The 20,612-nt window shown below is 36.0% G+C and overlaps 1 protein-coding gene across 2 annotated transcripts in view; it reads left to right on the forward strand.

The window, feature by feature from the left end:
* Positions 1 to 20,612, forward strand: part of LOC111609786 (adhesion G-protein coupled receptor D2-like) — an 80,769-nt gene that overhangs the window by 20,195 nt on the left and 39,962 nt on the right. Inside the window, exon 21 of one of the 2 annotated variants that reach the window (XM_023340250.1) lies at positions 19,411 to 19,452. In XM_023340250.1, the coding sequence (XP_023196018.1) occupies positions 19,411 to 19,452 (42 nt within the window). Of the gene's footprint in view, positions 1 to 6,822; positions 6,962 to 19,410; positions 19,453 to 20,612 lie in introns of those variants that run through there. The other variant, XM_023340251.1, reaches the window with a different exon arrangement.

Here is a 20,612-nt window from a genome sequence, read left to right on the forward strand (position 1 = left end):
TAGTGGCTCTTAAGCTGTTTTAATACGAGATACAAGATAGCCTTTCTGCTGTGTGGTCCATAAATATTCATAGTAGGAGTAGAGTCACATTGTGTGTGTTACAAAACAATCACTGTAAAATCTGTATTCTCTAGAGGTCTACATTCATTTAAATTTTCAAAAGGCTCCTAGAACTTTGAAATTCAGTTCATGGAGAAGGTCAGACATGACAACTTGTTGTCTATTCAGTACTCCTTAATTTGCTATCTCACAACCTAAATTAACTGCAGACATACCCCAACGTGTCCTAGAAAATATGTCCCCCTTTTGAATAGCTTTTATATCTCTTTGCTTTCTGTCACCTAATCAAAAACACTTCCCTGATGCTAACTTTTTGTCATCTTTGAACAGTAAACATCGACACCAAAGAGTGTTTTTGCTAGCACTAACCGGTAGCACTTACATTTAGTGCTTTCACAGATCAGAAAATGTTTTTCAGAACATCTTGTCATAGGTTGGGCCATTCTGGCTGAATAATGGAATCCAGTCAAGACCTGATTTTGTGGTGCATCTACATTTTCTTGAGTTCATTTAAATGTGAAAAATCATGGTTCTTTGTCATATTTTATTTTTTTATCAAAAATAAACATCAGCGTGAATTTGGAATGCTTGAAACTTTTTACTCTTACCTACTACTACTTGTTTTATTATTTTATTTATTTTTTATGAACATCCTCACCATAAATACAGTCATGCCTCATCTACTCCCTTATCAGCAAGAGATAGAAGAGAAGAATGGGTGCTCTTTGGGTAGGTCATAAATTCTTCCACTCTTTGTCATCCAATCTCGGGGTAATGTCGTTCAAAATCCCTGTACCATCTATTATCTGGGTATAATAGCTTCCTGGCCATGCAGTGTCCATCCTATTATTATCCCATAACTTTAAACTATCAATAACTTTGAGGTTCAGAGATAGTTAGATGTTAGTGAGAAAAAAAGGAAGCATAGGAGAGGTGAAGGAAGTTGAGCAGTTGGTAAAGAAAATATTAAGGTGATGTTTGTTCTCTGCGAGTTGTCGATAGTTGTTGACTTTGACTGGGAAAGTGCTACTCAGAGATGTGTTGGTTTATTTCTGTTATAGTGAAATGTTTCCTGAGGAGGGCAGCCCTGTGCCTTTATAACAGTTGAGTAGTCACAGAAATTGATAAGAAAAGTTATTTTGTCTGTTTTATCATGTTGTATTTAGATATATTTTCTCACATTAACAAAAGTTTTAAGTTTTCTCATAAATCTCATGCATTAGGAGATTTTCATAGGTGGAATAAACCTCTAGGTGTGAAATTCATCATTTTATTAAGGTCTAAAAACAACTTTGAGAAAGCCAGTAGGTGTGTAATTATTTTAAACTTAAAAGTTAAAGTGCATTTATTTTTATGAGTTGAAAGACATCACAACTTTTTTTTTAAGCTGAATTGTACTTTTTGCTTTTCCAAGAGACTACTTCACACCATAATTTAATTTTAAGATTGATTCACATTCTTGAAAGATATTTTAGAATTTGGTATTGGCATAAAAATATTCTAACTAATACCAAACAGATATCAACACTTAAACAAACACACACACACGCACCTCCGCACGCACAGACCAGACTTGGCTAGTTGACATCAGAGTATATCTAAGATATAGATATGATCAATAAAGTGTTGCTCTGCCTATTGATTTTTGCCATATGGAAGATTTGTTGTGTGAGTAAGCAATGCTTTTATGGCCTCTGAAATGATGGTGCAAGAAGAGGTTTTCCCTTTTTTCAGTCAGAGGTTGCTTAGAGCAAAACTCTAAGAGAGAGTTGGTGGTTTTAACAGGTTTGTGTAGGTTTGTGTACACAAACAAGTATAGTCACTTGTAATTAAGTCAATTTCTTCCTGTCTGTATGACTGTTACTGCATGTCACAGCAGTAGAAGCCTCACAAATTCAAGTCCTCTTTAAATACTGATTGTTATTAAATAAGTTACTTTGGGACACTTGTTACATTGAGATGTTAGTTTTATCGCTAAACAGCACAAGATAGCAACTCTAATCGTATTTTAAAATATATTGATATTAATTCATTTTCTCAATGAGATAACAGCATGGAGTAGAAAACTAACAACTTTGACAATATTGTTAGTTTTGGGATTGTTAAACACCATAGCTGGTGTTTATTGTTGATGACAAAGTTTTCACAATATTTATTAACAAGACGATAAATGCTTAGGCCTAATCTAATTTAATTAAAGTCTAACTAGATTAATTTTATAACACATGCATAGAATCATTTGGCTTTTTATTGCCTTCAAATGTGAATTTATTGTGACTTCCAATGTAAATGGAATCTAATTATATACAAAAGCTAATAGGGGCCTAAGTCTAGATAAGATGTAGAATTTTATTTCTGCTTATAGATTAGGAGAAGAATTGAGCATAAAATGTCTCTCTTAAGAAACCTATACAAGTTAATGGGGATCAACTATTACAATCTGGCTCTAACAAGATTCACTCCAAGTCAGTGCTTTTCATTTAGCTGAGGAAATAAAAACATCAGATTCTGGATCTTCTTTCTCTCTTTTCAACTCATCCAGACTTGAACAGCAGCCCCATTCAGAAGGAACATTTTCCTTTCCTGTTTCACTCAATTGATAATTTTGTCCATGTGGCATGCTCTGCCTGCTTCACTTTATTTTATTTTATCTTTTAGTTTTTTGCTCAATTTCTTTTAATGCAGTGGGATACAAATTATGTTTTTTGTTCTTGTTTTTTTTTAAAGAAATAACTTATTTGTGTTACTGGTTAGTTCTGAAGCATAAAAAACCAAACAAATAGTTTCATGACAAGATTGTTTGCATCCCCATTGCCCAAGAAAATAAGAGAAGAAAGAAAAGTCCACTGTTAGCATTGCATTCTCAATTACCAGGCACAGCATTAAAACAATATTCAAACGGGATACCAAGGTCGGCCCTGACTCCCAGTACGCTTCTTTGAGATGGCACTTATAATGAGGATGTTGCAGTTTTTTTAAGTAGTATATTTATAGTGTGTTTTATTTCTCCTTCTCTTCTTTTTTCTTTAGTTTGTTTAAAGAAAAAAAATCTATGTAGAGCACTCTGTAATATTGTTTGAATGTAGAACTTCTAACAGAGGGAGGCTTAATTCCAAATGCTAAATTTCATACAGGAAATTCTTATGAAAGTATAATATCAGCAGTCATTTTCTTATGTAATGTATATATTTAAGTCTAGGAGTTAAAAGAGAGGGCAGCAAAATGAATATGTGATGAACTAAGCCTGACTTTTTCTTTCCGTTTTGGTGGGAGTGAAATACTATTGGAAACATCAGTTATTGAAAACTGGCCTGCAAAAATAAAGCGGTGCATATAATAGGTTTCCTGTCAAAAAAAAAAAGGCGAGAGAATTCCTGTCATTGCACTACCACCTCTAAGACCTCTTCTTCTGTTAAACCTGCCTGCATTTATTTACCTTAGAATTACCTGCCAGCTCAATTTAGTAATTGACTGTGTCATAAGAAAGCAAACGAGCCCCTTCGCCCCTGCCAAACCATACCTTTGTGTGCTTTTTTTGTGTGTTTGGAAGTGTGTGTTCTTCTAGCTTACCGTCCATCTAATTTGTAAAATCCTCCCTGCTTTGCCATTTGTCATAAGCAGATCTATATGTCTCTGTTTTTATTCCCGTGTGCAAATGCCTGTTAGCAAGCAAGCATTCAATCAGCTGACTCTCACCTTCATGACCTCACTCTCCCATGTCCCCTCCTTCCCGTCTTCCAATCTGTGCTGCAGACAGTGTCAGGAACAGCTCAGACACCAGAAATTACCCATGTCGAAACAATGACCGATCTATTTATAAGTTCACCGCCTTGCCTTTTGTATCGGCTGACATTGCTCGGCATGTGTGCGCACACACACAACCTTAAACAGCCATATCAGTGATGGCATGGGGTGAATAGGTTAGGGATAGTCCTGGTTTTCCTTACCCCGCCGCGTCGCCGCAGATCCCTGGATTTACCCGTCTTTGATGTATACTTTGAGGGTAATTAGTGAGAACTGGGTCAGAGTAGGCCGAGAAAGCAAAACAGTGTGGTTGTTTCAGTGACTGGGTGGTAAGGAGATGCTTAGATCTGGTTGAGAAAAGCCTGTAGGTGTTGGAGGTTAAATGGCTGTCCAGTATGAACCACTTTACATGACGCGAGCAGCCCTCTTTTTGTTGCATCTACCTTAACGCAAATAAACATTGCTCAAATAGTTTCTAAAATGTAATTTTTTTCAGTGTAAATATCTTCAATAGCTTTTTTCTAAAACATTCTCACCAGTGGATGCATTTTATTAACCTTATTTGTAGTGTGATTGTGGTTTTATCCTTGGTTAACTTGCAGCTTTGAATACACCAGTGATGATATATTTGTGTTTTTCATCATAAATTATTTTTCAGAATTTTTTTTTTCATTTGCTCTTTAATGCAAAAATGTGATATTTGAAAGAATGACTACATAGTTATGAGTTAGGAGGGTTTTTTTTTTTTAGCAGACATCTCACATTTCAAAATAGGATTTTTCTACAGATTATCACTAATAATTATTTTTAATTTAAATTTCTTTTTAATCAGAGGACTTTTGTCAAGTACATGCCATGAAATTCCCCTATTCACGCACCACAAGCTTTCCTTTTTGATTTATGTTACTCCCATTAATTAAAACGGTTATCTCTAATTATGGACAAGTGATCTAGAAAACACTTATCCAGAGTAAATCCCATGCAGGGATAATTAATGGGCAGTGAAGTATCTGGGAAACAGGGTGGCTACCTGTATATTTTACTACCATTACAGTAGAGCATTGTGTGAAAGAAAACAAAACGGCAGCGATTAGAGATGGAGAACAACGGCTCTGGCAGTGGGACACTGATTGGGATGTTGATCGTCCCTTGCTGGCCTTTTGCCCTTCCTGCTGTGGCCCCCGGCCTGCCCTCCACAGATACCCCGGGTCGTTTCCTATCCATGTCAACACACACAGATATGCACTCTTCCCGCTGAGTGTTTACAGCCACATGCTGATTCCTATTAATCTGCTTCTCGTCTGGGTCCGAAGGAGGAGGGAAGGGGAAGGAGGGGGTCCTGGAGGCGGGTTTGTCTTGGAGCGAGAAGCCAGTGAAGGTGGGTAAAGCCATTTCGCTCACACAACCTGAGAGCCTCGGCTGACAGATTGCGCCAGGCCTGGACTTCTTTTTACACTGAGCAGATGTGGTCTCCCACTTGTTTTACTTAGTAATTATCCCTCATTAGGTGAAAGCATGTGCCAATCAAACAACTTGGAGAGTGAGAACAGAGCCTGGGCCAGAGCAGGGAGAGACGGGGGAGAGGCAGGGAGACCTGTAGCCCGATCTTCACAGTTTTTACGAACACAGAGTCATTACTAGATCAAAGGCAGGCCCTGCCAGTGCTACAGCTTCTGCATCACTGGCATTATTATGTCGTGTTTGACATTTCAGCTCTTGCAGAAATTACTTGCACAATTAAGAACAAATGTTATAGATTTCTTTTTCAATTATTTCAGTTGCACTGTATTTTTTTATTCTAAACTTTTATTCCAGAGATAATGGTGTACCAAACAGATGTTAATTAAGTGTTGAGTATTTTCTTTGACAAACATTTTGTCAAAACACAAATTCTCATAGAGAACTTTGAGAAGAGTCTCACCAAATTAAGCTTAAATTTCTGCCACATTTATTTGAATGTTTTTTTTAATTTTATGGTGTGCTAAAGAAATACAATATATTGTATAAATTACCTCAATACCAGACACTCAGAAGCCTTTATTCAGTTTTTTGTTAAAATTTATTTTTTGTAAATACTGTGTATAATTGATTTATGTTTTATTTATTTTTAGTCAAAAATATGGGAAATACAAGTTATTTGGCAAAAATAAAATAAAAATAGAAACCTTTATGCATCAATTTTATTTCTTAAACTGTTACGATTGTTATTCGTCCTACAAGTCATAGTGAACGGAATCTATGAATCATACAGCCGTCCTCACTGGCTTACTGGGGGAGTGCAACTCTCTTCCAAAAAATAAGAGTGAGAAAGAAGACAGAAACGAAGATCTATGAAGTCTTCATGTCAATGAACTACCATTCATTTTCACTTTGAAGTCCTTTGAACCGTACTGAAGTGTGATTGCAAGTGACAGTCACAGAGTCTGCCGGCTTATCATGATGGATGCACCTTGCCGTCATGGTGGCGCTGCACACATGTATTTGCACGTGCACTCCCAGACAAATGCATGAATACGGAGAGTTTCAGAGCAGGGATAATGCGGGTCTGCGTTTGTAGGCACAGACCCACTTATAAGATCCATTTATTCAGCTCATTCATACTCACACAAATGGACAAGGTTACCTCTCTTTTTTTTCTAATTGTACAGTTTTCTAAATAGCAAGAGTGGAAATTCTCTGCCAATTTATTTTAGTTTTAAACTTTTAAAGGTAATATATTGCTCATAAAGGTCCTGTAAAAAATAAATGGGTGTTTTTTTTGTTTTGTCATGTTTGTGCTATTAAGAAAATGTATACATGACCTGCACTTTTTCAAAGATTGAAAATGTCACAAAATGTAAATGAAATCCACATATTAGCGATGTAGACATTAATTGATGACATGCATATTATGTTAATTAATTAGATATTTTCTTTCTTTCTTCCTCTTTTTTTCTTTGTTTCTTTATTTCCTTGTTTGATTCTTTGTTCCTTTCATTATTTATTTCTCTCTTCCTTTCTTTCCTTTATACCTTATAGAGCCACTTATATCTCTCAGCCCTATGTTTGAGAAATACAGTAACAGCACCAGAACCATGTTTTCCTGTTTTTAGCAGAAACTGACCTTTTTAAAGCCATTCATGATTTTCAATTGAGGGTGCTACAAGCTGTCATAGATTTTTTTTTTTTTTTTCATGGCTGTCTGATTATGTTTAAGTTGTTTCATTTCCAACAAATGGCTATATTTTAGTCTGGAAATTCCTTTTCCACCTCCACAGAGAGATGAGAAATAACTTTCTGAACTTTAGTTTGGACCTAATTCTGCTTGCCTCTGAGCTCAAGTAATGTTTGCAGGTGAGAATGCCAGAAGCACTAGTTTTGCAGGAGCTGGCTACATTTCAACAGGAAGCTGCTTTCTGTGAAGGTGTAAGAGCCTTATTTTACCGTATGTCTTTCATAAAGATTTATTGCTATATTAAGTTTTCCTTCAGCACTACTAGTTCAATCTTGCTTATTTATAATTCGCACTGTGATGGAAAATTACTAAAACACTTTAAGTGTCAGACTAATAAATGGACAGATTAAAAGTTCATATAATGAATGCAGGTTTTAATAAAGTAATTTCATATTGCTCTGTAAAACGTTCAACTTTATATGACAAATAGATACAAAGTGGCATAAAATCAGAAAGATTATGCATGATTTTCAATTATTTAACAAAACAATACACTGTACTTTTGCATTCAACTCTCTATCTAATACCCCTACAAATTCCAATACAATCAATTGCCTTCAGAAGTTAACTACGTAGCAAACAAAATCAATTTTTATGTGTTTTAATTAATTGCTATTAAATGTGTTGTTTTTTTCTGTTTGGATTTTATATTTTAAATATTCAGTAATTATAATTAGTGGAGACAAACTTATCTGGTACTGCTGATACTTATATGTATTGCTAGGTGAAAACTTCTTTATAAACGCCAAAATCAAATTAGCACCTCCTGTCAGTATCCGACTCGGGGCACATGTGTGCATTTTTCTCAAACCCATCCAGTGCCCAGCTGCTGTACTTCAGGACGTGTGTTCTTCTGTTTATCCTCCCTGTCAGAGGAAAACTACACGATTAGAATAAAAACATCGGAAGATTGACGGCAGGATAACATTCAGTTTGACAAGAAGGTGCGCCAGGACAGCCAGCCGAATACCAAAGTATTTTTAATTAAACAGCCCTCTCCACTAGCTGCACCAGTTCAAAGACTCCCGCTTTGACCCATGTGTTAAAAGTTTGTATCAGCTTTCCGTGGCTGTGTTTTTCTTGGCATCCAAGACACGGAACCCTAAATTGTCTTGTTTAAAAGCTAGTTTGTTTACAGTTCAATCTCTTTCTCTTTCTCTCTCTTTTTTTACTACCCTCCCCATTATAATACCACATGTGTGCAGTGTGATCATGTTCAGAGCATAACTACCAGTTCTTTCTTTCTTTTTTTTACGTCTTTAAATAGTCCTGATTTGTGTAGATACCTAAAAGAAATACTAATAATTTTAAGATCTGCTACTCAGCCCGATCAGATTTATTCTTTGTCATTCAGGTTTATTTACACGTTAAAACAAATAAAATAAAGGGCTCATCTGTTTCTTGGGCACTTTGTCAATAACATTTGTCTGTCTGATGTAAAATCGATAAGACACACACTGACACAATGCCAGAGCGATGGCAAATGTGTAGTCATTTATCATTGACTAGTAATAAAGATATGTCACAATTGATTTTAGCCCATTTCTTCCCCTGCTTTTCGTTCTATGCCTCTCTCTCTTTTTTTCTCTCTCTCCACTCTTTTTTGTTCTTGCTCTTTTGCAGGAGCAGTAAATAGAAAGAAATAAATGAATGTTATTATGAGTAAGGTATGTTTGGCCTTGCTTAACTCAATTATTATTGGAGAATCAGGCTGTGATGATTTGAACGTCTTTGTGCTCTGATTCCAGTGAAGTGCTAGATCGGAGCACAAAAAGAGGAAGAGCATTTGATGGATCAGTGTTCGGGTGGTGTCTTCTCCAGGAAGGTGATATTTGATCTGTTACTTCCTCAGACATTTTTAAAGAGATTTGCAAACATTTAGTTTTTTTCATGTTTTTTGAGGTGCACTACAAAGAAGCATTTTGTTATCCAATGTAGAGGCACATACATTTTTTATATATATTTATTACCTTGAGAAAGTAAAAAAAAAAGCACAGAGAAATTATTCAAAATTTCAAAATGCAAAACTTAGAATATAAGGAGCATTCTAATAAATATTTACAAAGAATAATCTGTACTTCTAGAAACAGGCATATGCATGCACTGTAAAAACAAAGCATATAATCTTTGTATATAATCACTGTCTTACTAAGCTAGTTTTGGTCAGTTAGGATTACTGAAATGAATTTCCCAAATGTCACAAAGCAAGAAAATTATTGTGTTATTAAATGATTAAAGAAATTAAATACAGAAGTGGATTGCAGAATGTAGTTGTTTAGAATTATTGCCTTGCAGAAAATATTTGGTTGATCTTCTTATTGATATACAGGGTTATTGTTAATTTCAAAGATGTAATTTGCCTTGTTTTTGACCCTTTTGAGGAATGACTTCACCCTCTCTGAGTGGCCTTTCAGCCCATGTCAGTACAGGCTTCATATAAAAGTGGCACACTCTTATAAGTTTCAGGCACCATCTTCACAACATCTTCTGTTTTTGTTTTGGGATTGAGTTGAAAATTTTGCACTTAAACACAGTGAAGGCATCCTTCATCGCCTATACAAATGTTGCTGGTAAGCCTGTCAGAATTTTACAAATCCATGACATTTGAGCACAGTTTGTTACGTTTGTTCAGTGTTTGTCCACAGTTTGCTTAGAGACATGGTATAATTCTGTGTTTGTAGAACGTAAAATAAAATATAAAGTAAGACAAATCTTTTCTCACTAATTTTTCTGGCAAGTAGAAATAGGTGTGTTAATCCTGTCTGACATAAAACAGAAAATGTTTAGTCTGTTCTGATGTGAGACACTGATTTGTGTTGTTTTTCTATAATCATTTGGGCTTAACTGCATATTTGGGCTCATAACTAAAATCGTTGGAGAACTGTATAAAGTAGGACAAAAAATGTAAATTGTATGTTTCACGTCTGCATATCTTTATTTTTAGTGGGGATTTCACTTTTTGCCCTGTTTAGGTGAGAACATTTCATTGTGATTTCTGCATTACTGGTCATGAATGTGCATATGGAAAAGAATGACAAAAAGTACAAGACAATATAACACAACAAAAGTAACTAAGTAGTTAAAAGTTTGAAAACAAGAATGCATTCTGATTAACACCATAGGCAATGTATTCATTAAAACATCTTGTTTTACTAGAGGGTGGCTATATTATAGGTGCAAACATAGTTGAATTATGTATTTTTCATGTTCTAGGACTTTAGATATAATGTTTAACATTCTATATGTGCAGTCAATTCCTGTTTTTTACAGACCTTTGCACAAAAACCTAACTTCATGATAGTGGTGGATAGTGCTGCTAATTTTGTTACCCTCAGGCTACTTATTTCAACTCTTAGCTTATACTTTCTGCTTGTGCAATTATTTACTACACATACCAGTCCAGGAATATGACTATCACTAAACGGGGTCGAAGAAGCAGTGACACTCATTTTAGTATGATGTCTGGTGGCACATTTTCTTACAATCTCTCTCATGGTCTGTTGTTTCTAATCGGTCCCACTCATCACTTCCGTGTTTGAATGTCCTGATAGGCTAAAGTGCTGCTGTCATCTGTGCCTTCTGGACTAAGTTGCACAGTTTTTTCAAATATGTAGGGAGATGTTTTTTGGAAGCCAGACAGGCTTGTGAGACTGATCTGAACACTAATGTACATTTGAAAATAAAACAACATCACTTTCAATTGTAAGTGTCAAAGTTAAACAGGTTCTGCTACTTTTCTAGTCATTGTGACCCTCCACTTCCCAGTGTTTAGGTTTGTGTGTTAGCCATGCCACCAAGGGTTGAAGCCGCCGGGTTGTGTGTACCCAAGTTGCACCGGTGGTAGTGAGCAACATCTGTTTCGAGCTTGTTGTTCCTCTTGGCTGCTTTTCAATTGGATTTCCTCAAGCAGGGCCAAAAGCTGTCACCTCTGCCAGGCTCTGTTAGCGATCACCGCCGGCCCCTATATTAAGTAGGTGGTTCAGGGCTAAGCTAATAACTCTCCCTCCTCTCCTGAGCCATCATACTCTGGTACTGGTGTTCTTCCTGGCCTCTGAGTCTGCCGGTGTGCATGTGTGTGTGTGTAGATACTCTCACTTTTCTTCTGTTGCTGTACCCCATTGAGGCAGGTTCGCTTGGGGGTCTGCTCCTCCACTTGACATGCAGCTGACCGTGTTTCTTATCAAGAGAAAGTGGGAATCTTACAGGACCATTTCAAAAGAGGAACTTATCCACTTTTCTTAATAATGTGTAGCAGAAAAATAGCAGAAAGAAAACTTTTGCCTCAACTCCACCCTCAAACAGAAGTAGCTTCGGAGTAGATCTAAGAATAAAAATTTACCTTACACCTTAAGAGAAGTATTGTAAAAGATTCAGAGCAGAAATGTTCATTTATCTGTAGCATTTCATATGAGTGATGAGTGCAGCTGTTATTTATTCAGACATAAAAGTGTCTTATTAGGATTAAAGTGCATTTTTCAACAAATACAAATACAATATTTATTATAAAGCAAAACCAGGACCAGTCAAATTCCAATTTACTGTCAAAATCTGCTATTTACACAGGATTAAGCTTACCTTGACCAAGTGAATTTGCTCACTTTTCATTAAAACTAACTTAATCTTCTGCAGAGTGTAACGTTAATAACTGTAAACACCAATCCCTGCATGTATCCCCAAAGAGAAACTAAACCCCTTATCTTGGCTTGAAAATTTTTAAAAAGCTGCGGCTATTTTCAATCCCATGAGGCTACATGGCAGACAGAGGTTGAAAGCTGGAACTGATCAAAAAGAGCAGCTTCAGTTTCTTGTGTTTTCCCGTCCTGTTATCCTCTGATGGTTTCTAGTAGAACAAACTTCCAGAAAACCTTAAAACAGCTGAGTTCCTTTAAATCAAGGCTGCAAACCCACTTGAGTTGCTTTTGCCCTATGATCACTGGAACATTGATCAACATATTTGATCAATGTGTATTGATAATTCTTCTGATGATGGCACTCAACAAAATGGAAATGTTTGTTACTGGTTTCTCAATTGGTGACTGTGTGATGGTTTTATGACTTTTTATTTTTGTGTTTTTATTATAAAGCATGTTGAACTGACTTGTTGCTGAAATGTGCCGTACTGATAGACTCGACTAATTGATAGTTTAAGCAGCTTGAATAGACAGAGAAGAAAGATACTGACACCCTCTGTGTTTTACTTGGGAATATATTTTTTTGCAACAGGTCACTGACACTGAATATACAGTATATATAACTTTAGTTCTCCTCTTTTAGTACCAATTTCTACTCTTGTTTCTAAAAACAATGCTTATGTATTTATTTCCATTGTTTGGAAAAATAATCAGTTTTTGATTTTCTGACAGACTGATCAAATATGGATTTAAACAAAAGATTTTTGCACAAAAACCTGTGTGTAAGAGGAGCATGATGTCTTATAATTCACTAATATTATCTGCCAAACTCAATTCCTTCTGCTAACCTCAAATCAACAGATATTTTAGAATCCGGAGAAATATGCGTTGGGATTTATTTTCCCGCTGTAAGCATCTTTCCATCTTACCTTCTGGTCATCTTATGCAAGCCTAGGTAATTCAGTTTTTATTGCAGATATTTGCCTTTTTAACCCTGCAGAGTGCCAGGTTACTCGTATACCTGCATGTCTCACTGCCTCCGTGTCTCCTGCCAGTTGTTCTGGCCAGCTGGAGCAGTTACGTCGGGTTGGATTTGAACCGAAGACCTGCAAACCATCAACTCCCTTTTTTCACAGCTTTGACAGACACTTTGATTTGACGTGCCATGAGCAGTTAAAGTGCGAGTTATGTATACATGTTAATTAAACTGTTTATGCATGGAGGGGTCAGAGACATTAGCAAGCCCCAGTGCAGAAGTGTGAATTTCTTCTCTTTTCCCTCAATCACAGCATTTTAACCTCTTCTGTCTCTCATTTTCTTAATGATTACCAGGTGGAAAGGCAGGTTTTTTTCCCCACCGTTTTTGCCAAGTAGAGACGCAGATAGCTCTATTTGTGAAAAGTGTCTCTGTGTGTTTGAATTTGGGCTAGCATATTTGACGGCAGGTCTAAGTTACTCAAATATCTCTCTTTTTTTGGCTCGCCGTAGTTCTTTGAAAAAGATGTTGTGGTTTTGGTCCTGAATTTCTTTTGATAAAGCTGTTGGTCCAACACAAAGATGACATTGTAAAAATTTCCTTTTCAATGTGTAATGTCAGTTTGGACAAGTATAACTTTGACACTGAGCCATAGGAGTGCCAGATGTTACTGGCTAAGCTAAAGCATGTGGTCTATAAAAGTTGATATTATTGAGCCGTTTTATTTATTAATAAGCCTTTTGTTTATAAAATGTAAAAAAAAAATTACATTCAACATAACTGAAGAGTCATTCAACTTTGCTTTGTGACACAGGAGCGGTGGAGGAACTTTTAATGGGGAGAATTTCAAGGATTTTCTTACCACAACCAAGTAACTATATTACCTTCAAATCAAAATCAAATCAAATTTTATTTGTATAGCACATTTCGGAAACGAAGCATTTCAAAGTGCTTTACGTCACAAAAACACAAAAGTCAACAGCTGAAACCATTTTTCCAAGTGCTGTCATTTACACATCAAAATGTTGGTTAGTGTTTCGTTAATTATGGTACAAAAGCAACTCTAAGCAGGTGGGTTTTTAGTTTAGATTTAAAGGAACTGAGTGTTTTGCCTGTTTTACAATTTTCCAGGAGTTCAGTTTAACTTCAGTTGTTTTGAAAATGCTGCATATATGAGAAACAACCTAAAAGAATTTTCACTTCACATCACAGCCATATCATAACATCATAACAGGCCAAATTCAAGAAATACTGTATGTCTATTTAAGAACATCTTAGCTTTTCTGACAAAAATCCAGTGGATCTAATACATTTCAGGAGTCCAGTAAATGGTAGATGACTTCTATTTACAGTTCCTAAGAACTGTAAATGGCATCAATGGATGCATAGAGAAATATTTTTGTGATGATGTATTGAAGGGGGAGATGTGCTACTTTATGTAGGTATATCAACCAAAACCCCAGCAAAATACATTGATGCTTTTGGTAGAAATATTTCACCAATCTGAAAAAATTCAGAATACATAATCATAATACTTTTGCATAATATTCTTTTTTTCTACTGTATGATCATCTTAAAATTGTCCAGATCCTAATCCTAAATGGAATTTAAGCAGATGCCATTTCTTTCTGAAAAGAAACATACAGTAACTTTTAATCCAATTTTAAAAAACTCCTTTCCCTGATGTCACTCTAGTTTAATGAAACGTTTTGCCCATTTCTCTTACCAAAAGGAGCAGTTAGGTGACAGAAGCAATATATTGTAGCAGAGAAGAAAAACCGGCCGCCGTCAGTCCCTATCTTTTTGCCAAGACACTGCCCTCCCCCCTTAATCATAGTTTTCATATCTGTACATTGAAAATTTGTTCCCCAAGGACATTGTCATAAACTTGCTATTTTCTGAGATTTTTACCTGCCAGTGCTGCTCCCTAAGTCCACTCCATTGGAGAGCTTGATGGAAACTGGAAATGGGGATACTGAAAGGTGAAAGATTTGGGGGACTGTATAGTTATCGTTCACTTTGAATATGTAATCATTTATAGTGCACTAAGGTGTTGACACTAAAACTGTGAAGTGTATCTTTAGGAGCTGCAAGTGTGAAATATAAAAGATGTAGTGATCTACTTACGTTTTGTTTCCAGATCAGGTTTTATGCACCAACAACAGCAGTGAAGAAGAATACAAAATAAATACCTTATGGGAACAGTCTGTTCTGCTCAGGTAGCACAATAGGGGTCCAACATATAAGTAAACATATTTGCAGAGCAGAACTTTTCTGAACCTTTACAGAACTTTTGCTCTGCTGCCACAGAACTGTAATTGTCATATGTGGGGCTTTGTGCCAGATCTGAACTTGTCGTAACCCAGCTCAGAAAGTATTAATGATTGATGTCCTTTTGAATCTAAAATGTGCTTTAAACAGACTCCTGAATTAAATGTTTTTAAGTATGTGTATATATTATCAGTCATGCCTGCTTTTAATTTTGGAGTTTCTGCTGAAGTTGTTTTGTAACTGGCATAAAATGTAAGAGAAAAGCAAATAGCGTCTGACTTACCTTCCGATTAATTTGGAGTTTTGTGCCATGGAGAAACGAATGCAAATTTGCACTTAGCAATTTTAATTACTTTGTTTCGAGAGTTTTCTAATTTTTGCAACAATGCAGCTGCTTTAACTTACTGTTAGATTTTAGCTTCTGACAACAAAACACATCTTCAAAGCCTACAAAATTTGAAACAAAATAAATTTTTATTAACTGGTGGACTGACCATCCACTGGTTTGTTCAGATAAACTCTGAATTATTATCTGTTCTCAAACTTTCTTATTGTAAACTTAAATTTTACACCCACTTGGTATTAAGTTCAAATAAGCCATTGCATATTTGATATTTTAACTCTGTTGTCAGTGTAAGTACAGATATGCAATAAAACCTGTTCATTTGTTCATGTCCAGCTTGGGATATTCTTAGATGATGAGTTTAATTTAGCGACACCACTTGCAAAGTTTAGGATTAAAGAGTAGCATGAAGCTTTTAGTGCAAAACTAAGCTGCACTTGATGGCTCACGGTAAACATTTAATGGACTCCACTCGATTTTACGTAAAGTGAGCTGCAAGGACGGGGAAGGAAAACTTCCAAAAGGAGGTTGTTAACTTTATAAACAGTCTGTATTTTAACAGCATCAAGGTTAGAGCCACAGAATTCATTGCTTTGACTGATTTGACTTAGAATATGCTGCAGTAAACCAGTGGCTCAACTTTAATTTACTCTTTCTGCTTCCCCGGACAAAACTTACTTATTTAAACAAGTACTATTTTATGTTGTATTGCAGCAAAGTACATTTCTCTGGGGTGATTATGTTTTTGATACAACACGGTGTTATCTTTAACTTTTTAAACATACAATTGTTTGCTAATTAGAGGGGAGCAAATTAACATACACTTTGCTGTTTGATGTACAGTGTAACAATACTTTGATAGTAATTGTGTTCACTCTTTGCATAAATTGGCCAGTATCTTGTGCCGAGTTCAAAAGAAGCAGGGCTGAGTTTAGAAAAACATTCTGGAATTTAAATAATGTGCCCCAATTTTCTTGCATGTTTGTTTTTCAGTGCAGATATTAATGAATTAACATTTTAAACAATCCATCTTATTTTTAACTCAATTAGATGTTAAAAGATCATTTTAACTAATATGCGCGGCAAGTTCTCCTCACTTTGTGTGATGCACAACAAAAGATTGATTACAAATAAGAGCAATGATCAAAAACATGATAATCAAATTGTAACAAAGAGCTTAAAATTGCAACTCCAATGCAATACAATAGAACATGTGTTGCAAATTACCCCCACAGTGATACTTTATGTGTTTGTTTGCACAAAAACTTACTTGCTTATTTATATGCATGTGCTTGTTGTTGAGTAGATTATTATGAACCATACCATATATGCTAAATTTTCTTTTTTGTTGGCATTTATATTTCCAACAATGGGCATCCTTGACTTTAGTGAATAGAAGAATCAGACCAGCAGATACAACAAAGCTGTATCTGATTTAGATTAAATAGAAAATCTTCATATAGCCTCACCACACAAACCAAGGGACGTATTTTACCAGTTGAGGGTTTAAACAAAATTTAATGTCCTAGTCCGTTGGAACCAGGTGACTTGGAATCAATGTTATGGTTCCTGTTCAGTGGTCAAAGCATTGTTTTTTCAATCTGCTTCTAGAATTTCCACAATTTATATTTGACCTTTCTGCTGTGTTCCTTGGTCTATATGAAGTTCTTTGCCTACTCCTGTTTTCTAACATGTTATCCCAAAAACCCTGTAATTAACCTGTAGTTAACAGTACGGAAACCTGGATAAATGAGGCACCTGCTTGTATTAGATTTTAAGGCTGTCAGGAAAAAATGTGCTGAAAAGAAATACATGCATTGGCACCAAAAGCAGGAGAAAATCGAGGAACTGTTTCCTCAAACTGCGTGAGTAAATATTTGTTTTTGCTGTAGCCTGACTAATTTGTAAAGTCTCTGTTATCTTTTATTTATTTTACCTCACAAACTAAAAATAGATTTGAGAAAAAACTGCTAAATTTAGTCATACACGCTTTCACTGCTGAGTGGCTCAGTTTGATTTGGAAATAAAAGTCTCTTCGTCTCTATGTGATCTGTCCAGTAAGACATCTATAGAGAGGAGCAGTAAATTTATTAGATTCTGGATTGACTTTTTAAATTTCATAAAATAGCTATATATTTATTACTCACTGTAAATGGAAAAGAAAAAAAATCTCTGATTTTCTCTATTCACAGAAACACACGAACACATTTCGATTTCCTGAAGCCTTTATTTGTTGCTCCAATTTATAGAAACAGCATCCCAGTAACTGTTTTTTGCTAAGGTCAACCAATTAATAAAGTAGGCTTATTAAATAAGATCAGTCTGAAACAGCATACATTGGCAAAAAAAATAACTGGAAGGAACATTAACCTTAAACAATCGTGCTCCCTACTTTCTATTATTGTGATTTTTTGTGGTGTTCTGTTGGTTTGGATGGTTAATTAAATTTTTTCCCACTTTGCTGCCTCATTTGATGGCATAAAATGCAGTATTTCTGCACAAATGAGGCAGCAAGTGTGACATAAATGCCTGTCACACTTAAGTTTTGGAAACTATGTATCATTTTCCTTTCACTTCACAGTTATGCATGATATTATGTGTAGGTCTATCAGAATCAACATGTTAAAATACATAGAGGGTTTTACCTCACAAACTAAAAATAAAATACATTTACCAAATAAAATACATTGAGGTTTGTAGTTACAAAGTAAGAAAATATGTAAAATTTCAGAGATTTAAAACTTTTTTTATATTCATTAACCAGCTGTCCTAACAGTTTACTAATCTTTCCATTGTGCTATTTTATTTTTTTATGAAACAAATTTTTCTCGCATTTCCAATTATTAAATAAAAATTCAAATTTAAGAGATCCCAGTATCAGATTGCCTATAGTCTGTCGCATGTGTGAGACAAGTAGAACTGTCAGTTTTAAAAAGATGTACGACTTGAGCTGTTATTACGATAAACAGGGCAGTTCAATTCTTGGGGGTGAGCTGCAACCCACTTCTCGTCGGTCAAGCAAGAGGTCGTCGCCAGCCATTGTCATCCAGCCACTGAGGATGGGCCCCCAAATCATGTTGTCAATGTTGATGCGTCGAGATCTCCCTCTGGCAAAAATTGAATGCTCCGAACTTGTTTTGATTGATGCTTTGACCACATTGTGCCCGGTCCTCGTGATGTATCCTTACCCCCACTTTTAACGGCATAGCAACACAAACACTTGGCAGTGAAAGGGGAGAGATATACTTTAAAAAGTTATTTTGTGCCTGTAGGAAGTTGGTCCATATTGACATTGTGTTCGTCTTGTCCAAGCATCTAGTGAGTCCATCAGCCTTGAAATTTCTAGGACTTCAACTGTCTTTTTATATTTTCTGGGTACGTTTAGTGGCACAGTTCAATCAGTGCTCAGAGCTTTTCATTGAGGATAAAGGATGACATTTTTGCCTGAAGGTGAATGCACAGCTTGTACATTCAATGAATGCCACAATTGATTTGAATAGACAAAAAAAAAATTTTTTTTTCATTGCGACTAAAAGTGCAGGCTTTTTTGTCTCCAAGGGCATGACATGCTTGGACCCTGGGTACTAGCCATGAGTTTTATGAACATGAAATATCTTCTTTTGTCTGTTATTCTTTTCATTATGTTCCTCTTGCCTCTTTTCTTCTCTGCTTTCCTCCTGGTCTTGTCGGCTCCTAGTTGCTCTCTTTGTGTCTAACTGTTTGTGCCTTTAGATTTTTAATAGGATAGTTCTGTCTAATTCCCCAATTTTGTTTTTCCTTTCATCAAATTTTGAAAGCATGTTTTTGATGCAAGTTATTAAGGCTATGAGAATGTGTTTTTTTCTGGTTATGCATTTACATTTAATAAAAACATAAAATGAAAACAAGTTATTGAGATTGTTTTCCTGAGTGAGTGAAGGTAGAACCTTGTATTTCACCCTTTAGCTGCGTTGTGTTGCCTACACTGGGTATGAAACAAGTGCAAGCTGAGCTTTACAAAGATGGTCCAGTTTACAGAAATTCTTTATAGCATTTCACCTTCCCTGTTCTCATCAATCAACTTTGTACTTTTCTTTAATGTATTTAACAAAAAAAGGATAAAAGAGAAAACAACAGTTACAACTTTGTCCTCTTCTTTCTCTCCTCTTTCTTTCTTTGTCTGTGTTTGCAGGGCCTGTTCATCTTTCTGATATATGGGGTGTACAACACAGAGGTAAGTCTGCATTGTGTCTCAAGGCTGTCGGAGTGAATGAGAGAAATGACAAGTTTCTGATGGGCTTCTTGCTTAAATGCTGTGTGGGTGGGGTGACAGAGTGTGTGCGTGTGTGAACGCGTTTTGTGCGAATGAGTGGAGTGAGGGGAGGGGACATCGTTTCCACGCGAGCGTCCCACTGCCCTTCATGCTTGGACTAACTTATATGCATCCGAGTCCGACCATTTAACACTGACACGCTGCGCTTCTCAGCCACTCATTTCTCACCCACATTGGCTAATATTTCACTGCCTCTTTAAGTTTTTAAACTCACGGTCCTCCATTTAACATCCTGACAAAGCTCCTGGCCAGGGCTTTGCATGGCCCAGTGCAGCTACCATTGCAGGATGGGGAAAAAAAAGAAAAAATAACAATGCAGCAAACAGTTTCCAATGAATAATTGAAAACAATAACAATATTTGGACGTGATTACTATTTAAAGTGATTCTAGCAGTAGTGCTTAAACTTTTTATAGCAAATACCACCTTTGTAAACATACCAAAAATGTGCCACCTGCTGGCAATTCTTAAAGCGCAAGACCCGCATCCCCTTTTATGCTCAGATATTCAAATTATAACCGGGCTAAGTTAACATTGGGTCTGATGTCATTATGAGTTTCATGTAGTAACTGCAAATGTTAAATAGGCAGTCAGGTGTACTTGTACATTGTGTTTTGTTTTCCCCCTAAGTTTATAGTGGGTAGTCTTGAAATACTCTCCACAACATTTTTGTCTCTCTGTAAAGGAAAGATCAGTGTCTCTGGGGTCTAAAATGTGATCTAGGGGCCCATGTGCTGCTCTCATAAGGTTATTCTACTGGCCCATGACCACAATTAAAGAATGGATAAACTTTGTCTCATCAACACATGTGATTCATGGGGAAAGCCACGAAAAATTTTAGAGTGAAATTTTGACCAATTTTCAACAAAGATGCCACCAACTTTTTGTTCAGCCCAAAAAGTACGGTTGAGCACATGATATTTCTCTCTCATTAACACCGTTTTTCTCTCCCCTTCATTTTATTAGACTATGGAACTACAAACATCTGGTAAAGCAGACTCAGACTCACGAGTCTGACTCATATTTTAGTTACACAACCACTGGGTCTGATGGACCCACTGT

Source organism: Xiphophorus maculatus, chromosome 9 (assembly GCF_002775205.1).
Source record: "Xiphophorus maculatus strain JP 163 A chromosome 9, X_maculatus-5.0-male, whole genome shotgun sequence".
NCBI classification, from domain to species: Eukaryota; Metazoa; Chordata; class Actinopteri; order Cyprinodontiformes; family Poeciliidae; genus Xiphophorus; species Xiphophorus maculatus.